The 17,987-nt window shown below is 37.4% G+C and overlaps 1 protein-coding gene across 6 annotated transcripts in view; it reads left to right on the forward strand.

The window, feature by feature from the left end:
* Positions 1-17,987, forward strand: part of ANK3 (ankyrin 3) — a 699,134-nt gene that overhangs the window by 501,760 nt on the left and 179,387 nt on the right. For all 6 annotated transcript variants that reach the window (XM_054436350.2, XM_063669954.1, XM_054436348.2 and 3 more), the window contains 2 exons: positions 12,166-12,264; positions 17,422-17,619. In XM_054436350.2, the coding sequence (XP_054292325.1) occupies positions 12,166-12,264; positions 17,422-17,619 (297 nt within the window). The remainder of the gene's footprint in view (positions 1-12,165; positions 12,265-17,421; positions 17,620-17,987) is intronic.

A 17,987-nucleotide genomic window follows, 5' to 3' on the forward strand; every position in this document is an offset into this window, starting at 1 on the left:
TATGGCAGTAGAACAAGGAAGCTAATTAATATATTTTCCTTCCTACATATAAAAGGCAGAAATGAACTCTTGATCTTAAATAGAACTTATTTGACTGCTTATATTTTTTTGAAGAGGTTGCTTGGCATAGTAGAAGGAACCTAGTCCTTCAAAGGGAGGCAATCCTGAATGTAAATTCTAATTCTATCTATTTACTCTATGTACTTGCCATGTGACCTTCAGTAGGTACATGAATCCCCTGGAGCAGTTTTCTCATCTATAAATGTAACTACTGACGCTTTTCTTATAGAATTGCTGCAAAGATTAAATAAGATCACAATTATAATGAGCCTATAACATAGAGGACATTCAAAAAATTTTATTTCACCTCTTAGGCTATCTCGGTAACTGCCTAACACAAAAAAAAATGAGGACACAGTCCAAATTTTTGGTGAAAATGCCAATATGAAATAGCTTTGCTGGCTGGGTGTGGTGGCTCATGCCTGTAATCCTAGCACTTTTGGAGGCTGACGTGAGAGGATTGCTTGAGGCCAGGAGTTTGAGACCAGCATGGCCAACTTGGTGGAACCCCATCTCTACAAAAAATGTAAAAATAACTGGAAGTGATGGGGCATGCCTGTAATCCCAGCTACTTGGGAGGCTGATGCATGAGAGTTGCTTGAACCCAGAAGGCAGAGGTGGCAGTGAGCTGAGATTGTGCCATTACACTCCAGCCTGGGTGACAGCAAGACTTTTGTCTCAAAAAAAAAAAAGAAAGAAAAAGAAACAAAAGAAAAGAGCTTAGCTATTAGACTGTAAATGATGCCCTTTAGTTTATCTTTCACTATCATCATAGCTCTCTTCTCTTGAAGGACTCTCTACATTTTTTTCATTGTTTTCAGTTTTTAATTAAAGATTATATCCTGTTCTACAGCCATGATCTATCTGTAGAGTTCTCTCTGCTTGAATTCCTTTTCTTTCTCTAGAGTGAGGAGTTTGTATTTATTTATTTATTTTGCTGGTGAAAAAGAAAAGAAAGAAAGAGTATCCTAAAGGATACAAATCAAAATAAATATCTCTTCTTGAAAATATTTCCCAAACCACGAATTTGTGTCACTTCAGTGACACTGAGCAAATTTGAGCTGCTAAAGACACATTCTGGTTTCATAGTCCTAGGTGTGATGCCTTAATATCCTGCTTCATGCTTTTCAGAAAAATCAGACTGGAAAGTCTTTTGACCTTCGCGTGTACAAGGATTTGCTCTTAGGCTAACATGAGAGCATTCTGTCCAGCGAGTAATGTGCAGTTCCCCTCCTCACTAATAAGATTACTGTCACTAAAATGAAATATGAGATCTGGACCAGCCAGTTTGTGTTGCTTTAGAATTCTGCCCAAGGGAAACTTGTTCATTATGTGAGTGCTTTAAAAATCAAGGGAATTGGAAAATATTACTAACCCCATGCAATTTCATTTCCCTTCTGTAATGTTACTATGGCAACTCAGCATCCCTCTCCTTCTCTCCTGTCCAACTGCATATGTTGCCTTTCTTGAGGCACCCCCTCCCTCAATCCCCCAAAATTGCCTTTGTCTAGCATTTTTCAACTGGAGATCAACACTATTCTATGCAGTTGAAAAACTGCTTTTTGGTCTACAGCTCATTCTAAGTGACTTTGTTCATTAATTATAAATTTCTAGGGGTTGGAAGCAGTAAGAATCCTTATTCCACATCAAAAAAAAAAAGCGTGGCTCTAATTTTAGGGAAATGAATATGCCAGTTCTCTGCTACATTGCAAAGCACAGTATCAACCATAGCTCTTTTATTATGCTTATTAGTATTCTGAGTAGAAAAAGGAAATCTTATTTAGAGCAAATTCTGAAAGCTAAGAGACTTAGTCACATCCTTAAATCAAATCCCAATTTACAAGTCACTTATTCTATTGAGAATTTTACTTTTCTGGAAAAATAAGGTATTTTAATAGTGCTACTGAAGTAGACAAAATGAGTCTACTCTTAAACAAAAAGGATAACAAGGAAAATAATTTTAAACAACTAACTAGAAAATATTTTTTTTAACTAGCCTGAAAACACATTCATTCACTCACTCCATTCATTCATTTACTCAGTAATTTTTATTAGGCAACTTTCATGGACATAGTACTAAATTACCTCCTCTGTAAGATTCATTTATCCCTTAAGCTGGTAATCTTGTCCTCAGAGATAAACTACTGTTAAATTAAAAAATTATTCATGATACTTGTAAGAAAACAGTAAAGCTGACTTTATCCAAAGGGGGCTACTACAAAGGAATTTTATAGTAGTAAAGAGATCTAGCTCAACTCTGAATACAGCAAGTAAAGGTGGGAATTTATAGCCAAGGAGTAAGGTGTGAGGTCAGTAAGTAGAAAATTACTAAGAGGAAATGTCAAGGGTAGGAGCAATTCTGGCTGAACTGACTTGACAAGATTATTGCCAAAGGCAGGTCAGATTGATAAGAGAGGCAGGGTGGGAGATAAGGAATTTGATCTAATAGTAAGGGTTGGGATTTTCATTAAACTGATTCAGTGGGAGTCTTGCTAAAACTGAACTAAGCAGACACTAACATATGGAAGGCCAAAAGTCTAGATGAGAAGAGAATTCAGAGAAGGTTGACTAGAGTTAAGTCAAGGAAGAGCATCTTTGTCACTAGAAATATTTATGTGTGCCCACAGGTAAAGAAAATATTAGGTAAAAAGTTATAGATCCCCCAAAAGAGGTATAGAAAATAAGACAGGAGTCTGGAAGGTAGAAAGATTCCATTTAATTTGTGAAAAGGTTTCAAAGAAATGCTCTGCTCTAAGATAGTAAGGATCCTGTAGGAAGTGGGAAGGGAACTCTCAGGTACATGAAGTGGTGTGGGCAAGGCAGTAAAACAAGAAAAGGAGGGACTCTTACAAGAAGCTGCAGAGAGTTTGTTAATTGCAGTATAAGTTAAGGGAATCAGGAAAGGCCAAGTTGGACCAAGTATAGCAGGAACTGATTTTAGATGACTTTGAAGGCTAACTTGAAGAATTTAGACTTGACTGAGGAGTAACTGTGAATGACAGTTAGTGAAGATCATTTTGAGCAGAATGGCACCCTAAATCAGAACCGTGTGTCAGGAAAGTGAGTGATAGGCCACACCAGCTTCAAAGCCAAAGAAATGAGTTCAAAATTTATTTTTTTTAACCAAAAAGTAGGAGTGAAGTAGAACAAATGCCTGCTAGTTTTCCTCCTCTTTTTTTTTTAAACTGAATTAAGTGTGAATCATTAAATGGCAGGTACTTTTCAGTCCCACTGTGGATCAGCTGGTCTTGCCTGTCTTCATGACTGCAAGAACTGTGATGCTAATTAAAGATCTTACATTCACCCTAGGCACTCATTTTCCACTGACCTGCCAATGTCCCAGCAGCTGGGCCAGCACTGCCTGTGCAGCCAGGCAGTCGCATCATTGATATCTTGTGCAGCTTCCTGATGAGGCATCCCTCCTGCAGCAATTTTGGCTACATGCCTTTGAAAAGAGCCAGACTGAATCTGTAGAAGATCCAAAGGAGACTGACACTTGAAGTCAGTGTTTAAAATAATACAAGGAAAACTACAGTTGAAAGAGTTGTGCTTCAGGTAGCTCTTTGCAGTTCAGCTAGAAGTGATGAGTTGTACCTTGGGGAAACAGCTGACTTTGTCATGGAAGCAAGGTGATTAAAGGAACAATGGCTAAAGAATATAACACTTCACAGCTCTTCCGCTGGTGAAATGTCACCTTTCCCTACTGAGTCTTTAGACGCCACATGTTGTTAGTAAACAAACATCAGAGATCAGAGGTAGCAGCTTCTGAATGTAGCTAAGGGAGGCTAAGAGTGGCTGCAAGTGTGAGCACAGGGACTTTGCCTTAGTAACCTCTCTGAAGACATGCCTTGATTGTCTTATAGAGCCAGCACTCATAGTCCAAGCCTCATTCTAAATTTGGTGCGTGCAGCCTTGGATGAGTAATTTCACTTCTTTGAACCGGAGTCTCTATTTATCAAATAAATATTATACTCTTATAGGACTAATCATGAGGATATAATAATATGATGTCTTTGATTTGCTTCAAAATAATACAAGAAAAGGGTTTGACTTTTGGTCAGTATATAGACGAGTCATGACTGACCATGGGGTGACAATTGTTGAAGCTGAGTTAGGTACCCAGAGGTTTGTTATAATATTCTGTCTATTTTAATCTGCAATATGTTTGAAATTTTTTATAATTAAAACTTTTTTTGAAAAGACAAAAATCAGGCCAGGCACGATGGCTCACGCCTGTAATCCCAGCTCTTTGGGAGACTGAGGTGGGCAGATCACCTGAGGTCAGGAGGTTGAGACTAGCCTGGACAAGATGGTGAAACCCAGTCTCTACTAAAAATACAAAAATTAGCCAAGCATGGTGGCAGGCGCCTGTAATCCCAGCTACTCAAGAGGCTGAAGCAGGAGAATCGCTTGAACCCAGAAGGCGGAAGTTGCCGTGAGCTGAGATCGCGCTATTGCACTCCACCCTGGGTGATAAAGCGAGACTCCATCTCAAAAAAAAAAAAAAAAAAAAAAAAAAGGCAAATTCAACAAAAAATGTGTATCTGTAAGAAGAAACAGTATACCTCAAAGGATTAAGGAGTTGATGAATGAGATAGATTTTGCTCTTAGCCAAACACTTTGCGTTCAGTATGTAGCATTTTGCTTTGTGGAAGATAATTTTCAAGGATGAATGAATGCAGCTAAAATAGTTATTTTTCTGTGTGACCATAGTTTGAAATTATTGATGCAAAGAGTCAGACCCTGGTAAGATATTTGAATAGATTTATTCTGAGCCAAATATGAGTGACTAATGGCCCGTGATGTAGCCCTTAGCAGATCCTGAGAACCTGTGCCCAAGGTGGTTCGGGTACAGCTTGGTTGTATACATTTTAGGGAGACATGAGACATCAATCAATACATGCAAGATGTACATTGCTTCCATCTGGAAAGGCAGGACAATGGAAGCAGAGGGTCTTCCAAGTCATCAATGGATTCAAAGATTTTCTGATTCGAAGAGTACTCTGGTTGAAAGAGTTATTGTCAATACAAAGGAATATCTAGGTTATGATAAGGGGTTGTGGGGACCAAGGTTTTATCACAAAGATGAAGCCTCCCAGACTTCAGAGAGAATAGATTGTAAATGTTTCTTATCAGATTTAAAGAGTCTGTTCTATCAGTAATTCCGAAAAGGAGGAGGACAGAATGAGGCATGCCTGGCTTCCCTTACCCATCATGACCTGAAGTAGTTTTGCAGGTTAATTTTGGAACGCCCTTGGCTGAGAGGAGGGGTCCATTCAGATGGTTCGGGGCCTTAGACTTTTATTTTTGGTTTACAAACATGTCTATGCATATTTTGTCATTTTTTACTTCTTAGAATCTGCAGAAGAGAAAATGAAACAATTTTGACCTTTTAGTTCATAAAACACAATCACTGTACTGCAGTCTGCATGAAATGTTTTTTGTGTAGGTGGTGGAAGATGGATGTGATTATTGTATATTATTTCTCCATCAGATGTCTTCAGGTTTTACATTATGAAGTAGACATTTGGACATTATTTTTTATATGTTTCCAGATTTTATTTTATTTTATTAGTAAAATGCTGTTTTCACTTGAAAGGCTGCTTTACTTTGGTTTATAAAAGCAAATGTTTTAAATCAATGTAAAAGGCAGAAGATAAAAACGTGCTCCAAAGAATGTTCAAATTAGGCCTGTACTATTTGCAATTCAAATTTTATTTTTAAATAACATTAATACTATTGAGATTTGGCTAGTAGCTTAGAAATAGGGTTGTATCTTGTTGCTTATACATTAGAATAATTAGGCTTACTTTCAATATCTGCTCAAACAATCCAGAAAATTATATGAACATATTGAATCAAATTTTATTGTATTTTTAAATGTGATTATCCTTAGGGTAGGTACTAAGTACCAGTCTCAGGGATCTTCAAGTTGGGGAACTCTTAAACCAAGAACACTTGTGAAAACTTCTCAAGCAGGATTGGGGCCACTTAGTTTTAAGTGAATAACTCTACTTCCTCAACTTCCTCCAGAGTCTCCCTTCCTACCTATCCTTTAACACATATTCCCTCTGCCCTAGTACTAAGAAAAGCCTAGCTCTCTCTCACGCACATTGCCCAAGGGTGCAAAAACCCCTGAGGTGGTGGGGGCAAGCAGAAAAATCCAAAATATTGGTGTTCTGCTGAGAGCTGCATGATTCTAATGATCTGATAAACCCCTTGGCTGCCCACAAAAATGAAAGACCTAATAAAGTTGTCCTGTGACAGATCATTGAGAAGAATTTTGGGTGAAAGATCATTAAGTATGGAGGATCAGATGGACAGATTTACAGAAGTAGGCTTCAGAAGATGGGTAATAAAAAACTACACTGAGCTAAAGGAGCATGTTCTAAACCAATGCAAAGAAGCTAAGAACCTTGATAAAAGGTTAGAGGAATTGCTAACTAGAATAACTGTTGTGAGAGGAATATAAATGACCTCATGGAGCTGAAAAACACAGCATGAGAACTTCACGAAGCATATACAAGTATCAATAGCTAAATCGATCAAGCAGAAGAAAGGATATCAGAGTTTGAAGACCAACTTGCTGAAATAAGGCATGCAGACAAGACTAAAGTAAAAGGAATGAAAAGGAATGAACAAAGCCTCCAAGAAATATGGTACTTCATAAAAAGACTGAACCTACTATTGGAATATGAGAAGGAGATGGGGAGAATGGAAACAAGCTAGAAAACACACTTCAGGATATTATCCATGAGAACTTACCCGACCTAGCAAAGTAGGCCAACATGCAAGTTCAGGAAATACAGAGAACACCATTAAGATACTCCATGAGAAGATCAACCCCGAGACACATAATAATCAGATTCTCCAAGGTCTAAATGAAGGAAAAACTGTTAAGGGCAGCCAGAGAAAAGGGCCGGGTAACCTACAAAAGGAAGCCCATCAGACTAACAGCAGACCTCTCAGCAGAAACTCTACAAGCCAAGAGATTGGGGGCCAATATTCAACATTCATAAGGAAAAGAATTTTCAACCCAGAATTTCATATCCAGCTAAACTAAGCTTCATAAGCGAAGGAGAAATAAAATCCTTTACAGATAAGCAAATGCTGAGGGATTCCATTACCACCAGCCCTGCCTTACAACAGCTCTTGAAGGAACTACTAAATATGGAAAGGAAAAACCAGTACCAGCCACTGCAAAAACACACCAAAATATAAAGACTAATGAAACTATGAGGAAACAGAATCAACTAATGTGCAAAATAACCAAATAGCAGCATGATGACAGGATCAAATTCACATATAACAATACTAACCTTAAATATAAATGGGCTAAAGGCCGCAGTTAAAAGACATAGACTGGCAAATTGGGTAGAGTCAAGACCCATCGTTGTGCTGTATTCAGGAGGCCCATCTCATGTGCAAAGACACACATAGGCTCAAAATAAAGGGATGGAGAAAAATTTACTGAGCAAATGGAAAGCAAAAAAAAAAAAAAAAAAGAAAAAGAAAAAGCAGGGGTTGCAATCCTAGTCTCTGAGAAAACAGACTTTAAATCAACAAAGGTCCAAAAAGAAAAAGAAGGGTATTACATAATGGTAAAGGGAACAATTCAACCAGAAGAGCTAACTGTTCTAAATATATAAACACCCAATAAAAGATCACCCAGATTCATAAAACAAGTTCTTTGAGACCTATAAAGAGACTTAGACTCTCACACAATAATAGTGGGAGACTTTAACATCCCATTCTCAGTACTAGACAGATCTATGAGACAGAAAATTAACAAGGATAGTCAGGATTTGAATTCAGCTCTGGATAAAGTGGACCTAGTAGACGTCTACAGAACTTTCTATCCCAAATCAATAGAATACACAATCTTCTCCGTGCCACATGACACTTATTTGAAAATCGATCGTATGATTGGAAGTAAAACACTCCTCGGCAAATGCAAAAGAACTGAAATCAACAGTCTCTCAGACCACAGTGCAATCAAATTAGAACTCAGGATTAAGAAACTCACTGAAAACTACACAATTACATGGAAATTGAACAACCTGCTCCTGAATGACTCCTGGGTAAACATTATGAAATTAAGGCAGAAATCAAGAAGTTCTCTGAAACCAATGAGAACAGAGAGATGATGTACCGGAATCTCTAGGACGCAGCTAAAGCAGTGCTAAGAGGGAATTTTATAGCACTAAATGCCCACATCAGAAAGTTTGAAAGATCTCAAATTGACACCCTAATATCACAATTAAAAGAGCTAGAGAGGCAAGAACAAATGAATCCAAAAGCTAGCAGAAGACAAGAAATAACTAAGAGAAGAATTAAAGGAGATAAAGACATGAAAACCCTCCAAAAAAATCAATGAACCCAGGCACTGTTTTTTTGAAAAAATTAACAATATGGGTAGACCACTAACTAAACTAATAAAGAAGAAAAGAGAGAAGAATCAAACAGACAATAAAAAATGACAAAGGGGATATCACTACTGACCCCACAGAAATACAAACTACTATCAGCAAATACTATAAACACCTTTATGGAAATAAACTGGAAAATCTAGAAGAAATGGTTAAATTCCTGGACACGTATACCCTCACAAGGTTAACCAGGAAGATATCGAATCCCTGAATAGACCAATAACGAGTTGTGAAATAGAGGCAGTAATTAATAGCCTACCAACTAAAAAAAGCACAGGACCCAGATGGATTCACAGCTGAATTCTACCAGAAATACAAAGAGGAGCTAGTACCATTCCTTCTGAAACTCTTCCAAACAATTAAAAAGGAGGGACTCCTCCCTAACTCATTTTATGAAGCCAGCATCATCCTGATACCAAAACCAAGAAGAGACACAACAAAAAAAAGAAAACTTCAGGCCAATATCCCTGATGAACATCGATGAGAAAATCCTCAATAAAATACTGGCAAACTGAATCCAGCACATCAAAAACTTATCTACCACGAGTAAATTGGCTTCATCCCTGGGTTGCAAGGCTGGTTCAACTTAAGGAAATCAGTAAACATAATCCATCACATAAACAGAACCAAAGACAAAAACCACATGATTATCTCAATAGATGCAGAAAAGGCCTTTGATAAAATTCAACATCCCTTCATGTTAAAAACTCTCAACAAACTAGGGATTGATGGAACATATCTCAAAATGATAAGAACTATTTATGACAAACCCACAACTAATATCATTATTGAATGTGCAAAAGTTGGAAGCATTCCCTTTGAAAACTGGTACAAACAAGGAAGCCCTGTCTCACCACTCCTATTCGACATAATGTTGGAAGTTCAGACCAGAGCAATCAGTCAAGAGAAAGAAAAAGCATATTCAAATAGGAAGAGATGAAGTCAAATTATCTCTGTTTGCAGACGACATGATTTTATATTTAGAAAACTCCACCATCTCAGCTCAAAAACTCCTTAAACTGATAAGTGCCAAATCATGAATGAACTCCCATTCACAGTCACTACAAAGAGAATAAAATACCCAGGTATACAGCTAACAAGGGATGTGAAGGACCTCTGCAAGGAGAACTACAAACCACTGCTCAGGGATGTAAGAGAGGATGCAAACAAATGAAGAAACATTCCATCTTCATGGATAGGAAGAATTAATATTGTGAAAATGGCCATACTGCCCAAAGAAATTTATTGATTCAGTGCTATTCCTATCAAACTACCATTGACATTCTTCACAGAATTAGAAAAAAAGTATTTTAAATGTCATATGGAATCAAAGAAGACCCCATATAGCCAAGACCATCCTAAGCAAAAAGAACAAAGCTGGAGGCATCATGCTACCTCACTTCAAACTATACTACAAGGCTACAGTAACCAAAACAGCCTGGTACTGGTACCAAAACAGACATATAGACCAATGGAGCAGAACGGAGATCTCAGAAATCTGCAACCATCTGATCTTCAACAAACCTGACAAAAGCAAGCAATGGGGAAAGGATGTACTATTCAGTAAATGGTGCTGGGAAAACTGGCTAGCCATATGCAGAAAACTGAAATTGGACCCCTTCTTTACATCTAATACAAAAATTAGCTTAAGGTGGATTAAAGACTTAAATGTAAAACCCAAAACCATAAAAACCCTAGAAGAAAACCTAGGCAATAGCATTCAGCACATAGGCATGGGCAAAGATTTCATGACAAAAATGCCAAAAGCAACTGCAACAAAAGCCAAATTTGACAAATGAGATCTAATTAAACTAAAGAGCTTCTGCACAGCAAAAGAAACTATCATTAGAGTGAACAGGCAACCTACAGGATAGGAGAAAATTTTTGCAGCCTACCCATTTGACAAAGGGCTAGTATCCAGAATCTACAAAGAACTTAAACAAATTTACAAGAAAAAAACAACCCCATCAAAAAGCAGTCAAAGAATATGAACAGACACTTCTCAAAAGAAGACATTTATGTGGCCAAGAAGCATATGAAAAAAAGTTCAACATCACTGATCATCAGAGAAATGCAAATCAAAACCGCAGTGAGATACTATCTCACACCAGGCAGAATGGCAATTATTAAAATGTCAGGAAACAATAGATGCTGGGGAGGCTGTGAAGAAATAGGAATACTTTTACATTGTTGGTAGGAATGTAAATTAGTTCAATCATTGTGGAACATAGTATGGCAATTCCTCAAGAATCTAGAACCAGAAATACCATTTGACCCAGCAATCCCATTACTGGGTATATACCCAAAGGAATATAAATCATTCTGCTGTAAAGACATATGTACATGTATGTTTATTGCAGCACTATTTACAATAGCAAAGACGTGAAACCAACCCAAATGCCCATCAACAATAGACTGGAGAAAGAAAATGTGGTACATTTACATAATGGAATACTATGCAGCCATAAAAAAGAATGAGATCATGTCCTTTGCAGGCACATGGATGAAGCCGGAAGCCATCATCCTCAGCAAACTAACACAGGAACAGAAAACCAAATACCGCATGTTCTCACTCGTAAGTGGGAGTTGAACAATGAGAACACATGGACACAGAGAGGGGAACAACATACACCTGGGCCTGTTGGGGGCTGGGGGGTGAGGGGAGGGAACTTAGAGGATGGGTCAATAGGTACAGCAAACCACCATGGCACAGATGTACCTATGTAACAAACCTACATGTTGTGCACATGTATCCCATTTTTTTCTTTTAGAAGAAATTTTTCAAAAAAGATTTTAAAGACAAAAAAAGATTATTAGGTAATTTTTCACATGGAATTCAGAGAATTCGTAACTCTACTACAACAGTCTACATGAACAAGGTTTCTCAGCACTAATATCTATAAAAGCAAAAATCAGGGCTAATATTGATGCTGAACCCTGTCTCATTCTAGCAATAACTAATCTTCATTAGCAGATACATAAACTAGTCATGAAAAAAGCATATCTCATTAAAAGAGAAATTTTTAATACATTGTTTTTGTGGAATGGTCACAAAACTTTTTATATATTTTTGCTGTTTTGATTGGTTATATTCAAATAATTATAATAATCCAATCAGGTGATTCGTTTTTTACACTTAGAGGCATGTATTGTCAGGAAATATTTAAACCTTTCTTAAATTTAAACTTATATAATTTCATGGCAGAGAAATATGTAGTAATCAATAAAAAACCTTCAAGCATAAAATTACATTAAGATAAAATTATGTAGGGGAAATGGAATGGAAATAGAAACGCAAGAGGAAAAAGAACCAATGTAGAATTTATATTACAAATTTCTATTTTAGAGTTTATTCATGTGTTTTTGTTAATGGTGAGCATCAAATTACTTGTAGTACTTAGATTTATTGGCTATTCAAAAGAGTAGTGGAAAAGTTATATATTTAAATGTCAATATTCAAACTTGTGGGAAATTACATACTTTGCAGCTACTTAAACTTATGAAAAACTGTAGTTTTCAACCTAAAATAAGGCAGTATTTTAAGAAATAAATGAGCAAATGTTTGAAGCCCACTTGCCCATAGCATGTTGGGTGCCATGCTGGATCTTGAAGAAGTACACTGCACTCATAGAATTTATTGTCAAATTTAATTGGTGATGTTTCCTTTGTTCAACAGGATGGTCTGACACCACTGCACTGTGGAGCAAGGAGTGGCCACGAGCAGGTGGTAGAAATGTTGCTTGATCGAGCTGCCCCCATTCTTTCAAAAACCAAGGTAATTTCTTTTCAGGTTTCTGGACATTGGACTGTATTTATTTTGATGGTTATATGATCTAGCCTTTTGAATCACATAGAAAATGACATTTTCAATGTAGCAGTCAGAGTAGTTATGTTCACCAGATCTTTACAGAACCTCAAAATAAGTTTGGGCTTATTAAGATTTTATGTAGAATGTGCTATACCACAAAGTTGTTTGTGTGTGTGTGGTTTTTGTTTTGTTTCGGGAATGCTTACTGCTTGATTTTACTCTGTGAAATTTTCATAGCTCAGAAATAATTGCTTGTTAGGTTAAGAAAGACTAAAAGTTCTACACTCTCTAAAGTTTGGGTGCCGGCTATCTTTAGCCCCTCAGCTTACTTCTTGAGAGTTCATAGACTATTAAGGAAGTCAAGGGTATCACTTAGCTGATACAGACTGGAAACTTTGGAAAGACTGCACCTTAATTGGGCTTTTTGGGAATGTTGACATATCTGAAAGGAACACATGATGATTGCCTGAAAAAAATTAATGGTTGACTCTCTTTTAGACTTTTTTTTAATAGTAAAACCATTTGACATCATTTGAAGAAAAGAATATTTGCAAATAAATTTTGCGACATATAAACCACCTCATTGTCACTACTACTTTTATTAATTAAACTAGTGATTTTTTTGGAAATGATACTAAGCTTTACTAAGAGCTTTAATCTCTAAACATTATCAAAGCAACAAAAGCACATATTATTTCTTTCTTCACTCTGTTCAGTGTTTCCTCAACAATATTAGGAAGACTAGACAGGGTTGAGATGGTCTGGACAATTCCATCACTCATTTAAAATGTAGGGTTTAGATTGGTGAGCTGTTGAGGGTATTGTCTAACAGAATTAAACAGCCATGATGTTTTCATTGTATATGATGACATCTTGGCCTTTTGATTGTTTCTTATCTTGACGATTCTATTTGTTCTTTTCCTTTTACGTACCGCATATCTATTTTCTTTCCCCCTCCACTGCTGTCTTCTAAGCCACATTATCATCTCTCACTGAACCACTGTAGTAGCTTCCTGTTGGTCCCCCATTTCCCTTTTTGCTCCTTTACAAATCAGTTCCCACTTTGCAGTCAGAGTGGCCATATAGACTGTCATCCAAGTCATGTCAGCCTCCTGCTTAAAAACTCTCCCATTAGTCCCCATTGTTCTCTTTCAAATTGATTTTCATTTTCTCAAAGCAGTAAGGACCAATGTTAAAAATCAGAGTTACTCATCTTTTTTCTCCTATTCATCTCATTGCTTTGGATTTTTTCTGAGAAACCGTCTTGATTTTTTTCTTCCAAGCTTTTATTTTCAAGGACATTTTCTTGTTATCTGATAGCTTCTTTTCTTAAAGTATCCTGTTCTTGTTTAATGGGTACATTTTTTTCTGTTACCTTTCTGAGAACATTTGAGATAACTTTTAATTTAGTTTTTCTGTTTCCCAAATGTCCCTAATTCCTCAGATTTCCTTTTTTTCCTTTTTTTTTTTGGCTCTATATTTTAAAATGAAGACTTCCCACAATGGCTGTACCTAATTGTGTCAGGCACAAACATGTGAGTGGCAGCTCTAAAGAGTGTAGGCAGTGCTGATCAGGTGGCAGTGGTTAAGAGGGGCTCTTTAATGTCACAATTAGTTCCCTTTACCTTAGGCAGTACAGTTTTTTGAGAGACAAATCCACCAACCTTTGCAGTGCACACATGTGTGAATACATTCTGAGTAGGGGAAAGAGGCTGCCAGTCTTGTGCTTTATGCATACTTTAATCATAATAATGATAACTAATATTTACATAGTGATTACTGCTTATCAGGCTCTATGTTCTTTACACATATTAACTCATTTAATCCTCATTAAATGAGATACTGGTATTACTGTTATTCCCTTTTCACAGAAGAGGAAACTGAAACCCAAAGAGATAAAGTAGCTTTTTCAAACTATCCCTATTAGTGGCAGAACAAGGATTTGAACCCAAGCAGCCTAACTCCAGAGACCACATCCTTAACGCCTCCATTCTCTTTCCTTTTTCTGTGATCACCTATTCTTGGTCCAGATCCTCGTCACTGCCCTCTGTTCTGCCTGGGCCCTTGAGTCTGAATCTCTCTAGTTCACCTTCTCCAGACACTGATTCTGGTGTCCTTCAGGCTAGCAGGAGGCAGTTACCTAACTTTACCGAGTTGGGAAGGGCCTGGAGACCTGACGGCTCCATACACAGTCTTTAAACCAATCTTACTTGCAGCCCCAAGTCTCACTTTATCTTCTGAGGTACTATGCTTCCACAGCCTCTGCCTTTTTGGGATTTGAGAGGCAAATCAGCTTGTCTTTTTATTCCCAGCAGTGTGCTGGAGCCTGATTGTATCGGCTCATGAGCTGGTTGTGTACATCTCTTTCCAATTCCCCATTCAGTAACATCAGATGGACGGCTTGAAATTGGTTATTGTGGGGGGATTTACAGCATGGAAATTGGCTAGTGCTACACACTGGGGCTTTTCTTTTTCCAGGAGTTGGGTGTTAAAACATTTGTCAGCACAGCACTGATTCTACTGCTTCAGACACTTAGGTTTCAGCCTCTCTCTTCAGCTGGATGAATTACCACATCAAATCCTCTTTTCATATTCCGAAGTTTGGAGACAACCCCCATCTGTTTTTTATTTCTTCCCCATTGTGTATGTGGGAATAGAAAAGGACACACACATATGTGCCCTTCTGGATTTTACCCTTTAAATCCATAACTGCTTTTTGGTGGAGTTTTGGGAGAGGAAGCATAAATATATCTATTACACATGCTGTGTTTGATCAGAAGTCTCCCTCTGCACTGAGGATAGACTTCTTAACAGATTCTGACCACCTCTCTTCCTCATCTCCTCCGGTTTTGCTCCTTCCTCACCGTCTTCTAGCTAACCAGCCTTCTTTTACTTCCTAGAATACACCTTTGTTCTCATTTCCTGTTTGTTTGGTTTGAGTTCCCTCAGCTTGTTCCAGATCTCTGTGGTCCCCGTATATTCTTCAACTCAAATGTCTTCCTCATAGACAGGCGTTTTCTCACGATTTACCCCTCCCATCTTCACCACCTCCTGCCAGTGCCATCTGGCCATATTTTATTTTCTTTAGAGCTTTTAACACCATCTTGAAATTATATGCTTGTTTACTTGCTTGCTGTCTGGTTCTCTTCAATAGAATGAAAGCAAGAACTTTTCCTTGTTCAGTGCAGTACCCACAAGCACCTACTTTCATTCCCAGAACACAGTAGGGCTTCAGTAAATATTTGTTGAATGACTATTAAGTGAATGAGTACATTCCTAGCCTTAAGGCCATCTGACCAGTTCTTCAAGAATTTCGTCTTACTGAGCTAAGAAAGCCCATCACATTGGATCCATATTTTCAGGCACCATATGTAATAACGCCTCTTTCCATAGGGCAGATGATCTTTTCTTTACTGTTTTCTTGTCCTTCTCCAGTTATCTTTAAGTTTCCCATCCACACAATCATTGTGTTTTTGCATTGCTAGAGAATTTTTTTTATTGACACTGCCTCCCATTTCTACTCTCCACTATTATTTGTTCTCTCAGATTTTGTGGGATTTTTTTGTTTGTTTGCTTGTTTACTTCATATTTTCCTCTAAGACTGTATCAAAACATAAAGCAAAAGAATGCTTTGGCAGGAATAAAGCAGTCCATATGCTCGTGGGTAGCAGTATCTCAAATGGGAAATGTTCCTACCTTTTCCTGCACCTTAATTTCTATGGTTTAAAATATTTGAGGGAAATTTTTTAGGCAGAAATATCCTGATGGACTGACAGCGTATGAAGCCTTTAAATTGACCTAGATATTTTCTGAGCTCTTTCTGTATATGCAAAGCTTTCTTCTGGGCAATGAAAAAATAATAACCATGTACCTCTTGCCTTCACGGAACACAAGTAGTTGAAATATATGTCAGAGAGTGGATAATGCTGTTAGAATGGTTAACAAGGAGCTTATACTACTTTTTCTTATCTTGAACTCCTTCTTTATGTCATCCATTGATAAATTCGGAGCAAATAACTTGGCTCAGAGGATTCAGAAACCTCTGGTTCCTTGGTGCATATTTGATCTGTCATTGTCAAAATTCATTGATGACAATTTTTTTAGAAACTGAATTTGCTGTCAAATTACTTTTCCCCAAAATATGTTAAATTATGTTACAATAATTGATAGAGCCTCTCTTGATAATTGAATTCTCTAGGAATTTCCCAGGCTCCCCACTTCGCCATCATAGTTAAAAGAAAGGACTGACATCTTCATAGCTTGTTTTGCCTTCATTAGGAAACATATTGAGTGCTGGTGTCATTCTAGGTTTTATTTATCTTTGACCCTATTTATTTATTCTCTCTGCTCTTTAAATGAATTTTCAACTCGTTCCTACTGCACATGATTAACTGTGTTATTGAACCCAGTTGATTTAAACTAACAAGGCAAGCATTAGTTAATGGCTTTGTCAGTGCCTTGCCTTTCCTCGTCATAGACACATGGGGGCACCAGATTGATAGAAAAGGGAAAAGTTTTCCTTTCTTCTTTGATGTGAGATGAAATGCATTACATTCAGACCTTTTTTAAAGTCAAATCAGTATAGTCTTCAATATTGGGTATTAGTAATCTCTTAAGGACAAAATTAATACCAGTCCAATGAATACCACTGTTCTTACCTTCATTTTTTCTTTTAGTCTTAAATATTAAGAATTCCTATTCGGCCAGGTTACAGTGGCTCATACCTATAATCCCAGTGCTTTGGGAAGCTAAGGCGGGAGGATCGCTTCAGGCCAGGAGTTTGAGACCAGCTGAGCAACAGAGTGAAACCCCATCTCTATTTAAAGTAAAAAGAAAAGTAAAATTCCTATTCATCTAAGTTATGGCCCATGCTGCAATTCTCACTTCTATTAAATTAGGAAAAGACATTATCCTTGACAACTTGTTATTGACTGACATAAGCAGCTGGGAGGACCAGTTTTAAAAATAGCTGTAGTTCAAAATACTTGTCAAAAGCTTTTACAAATAGAAGGTATTTTCATGTGAAGAACTGGAGTTTTTATCTGTTTATATTTGCACTTTGTGTTCTGCACATTTGTGTTTAAAAGGTAAAAGAATGGACTCTGATTTCTTTATGTGTTCCAGAATGGATTGTCTCCATTGCACATGGCCACACAAGGGGATCATTTAAACTGCGTCCAGCTTCTCCTCCAGCATAACGTACCCGTGGATGATGTCACCAATGACTACCTGACTGCCCTACACGTGGCTGCCCACTGTGGCCATTACAAAGTTGCCAAGGTTCTCTTGGATAAGAAAGCTAACCCCAATGCCAAAGCCCTGGTGAGTGGCTCAGCCAGCGAGTCCAGTCTCAGTTGTCTTGCTCACAACATGCTGCCTCTGTATGTGAAGGGAATGCTTTGAGGAGGTTAAAATAGAAGGTGCTGGTTAAAGTATACTTCTTGTCAATTTTTTCAAATATCCTTCACGAAAGTCAACAAAATTTTCTGTTTCTGACATGAGAAAGGCTGATGGAGCCAAACTGTTAATGTTTTTATGGTCACGTAGGTGATTCCCTTATGAACCCAAAGACTATACAATTATAAAAAGACTAAGGTGGCCAACGTCATCTTATTGTGGATAAACTTATAATTCTGTGAATTAAAAGTTTATTCAGAGATCTGAAAACAAGGCAAAGTTATCAAAAAACT

Source organism: Pongo pygmaeus, chromosome 8 (assembly GCF_028885625.2).
Source record: "Pongo pygmaeus isolate AG05252 chromosome 8, NHGRI_mPonPyg2-v2.0_pri, whole genome shotgun sequence".
Taxonomy (NCBI): Eukaryota; Metazoa; Chordata; class Mammalia; order Primates; family Hominidae; genus Pongo; species Pongo pygmaeus.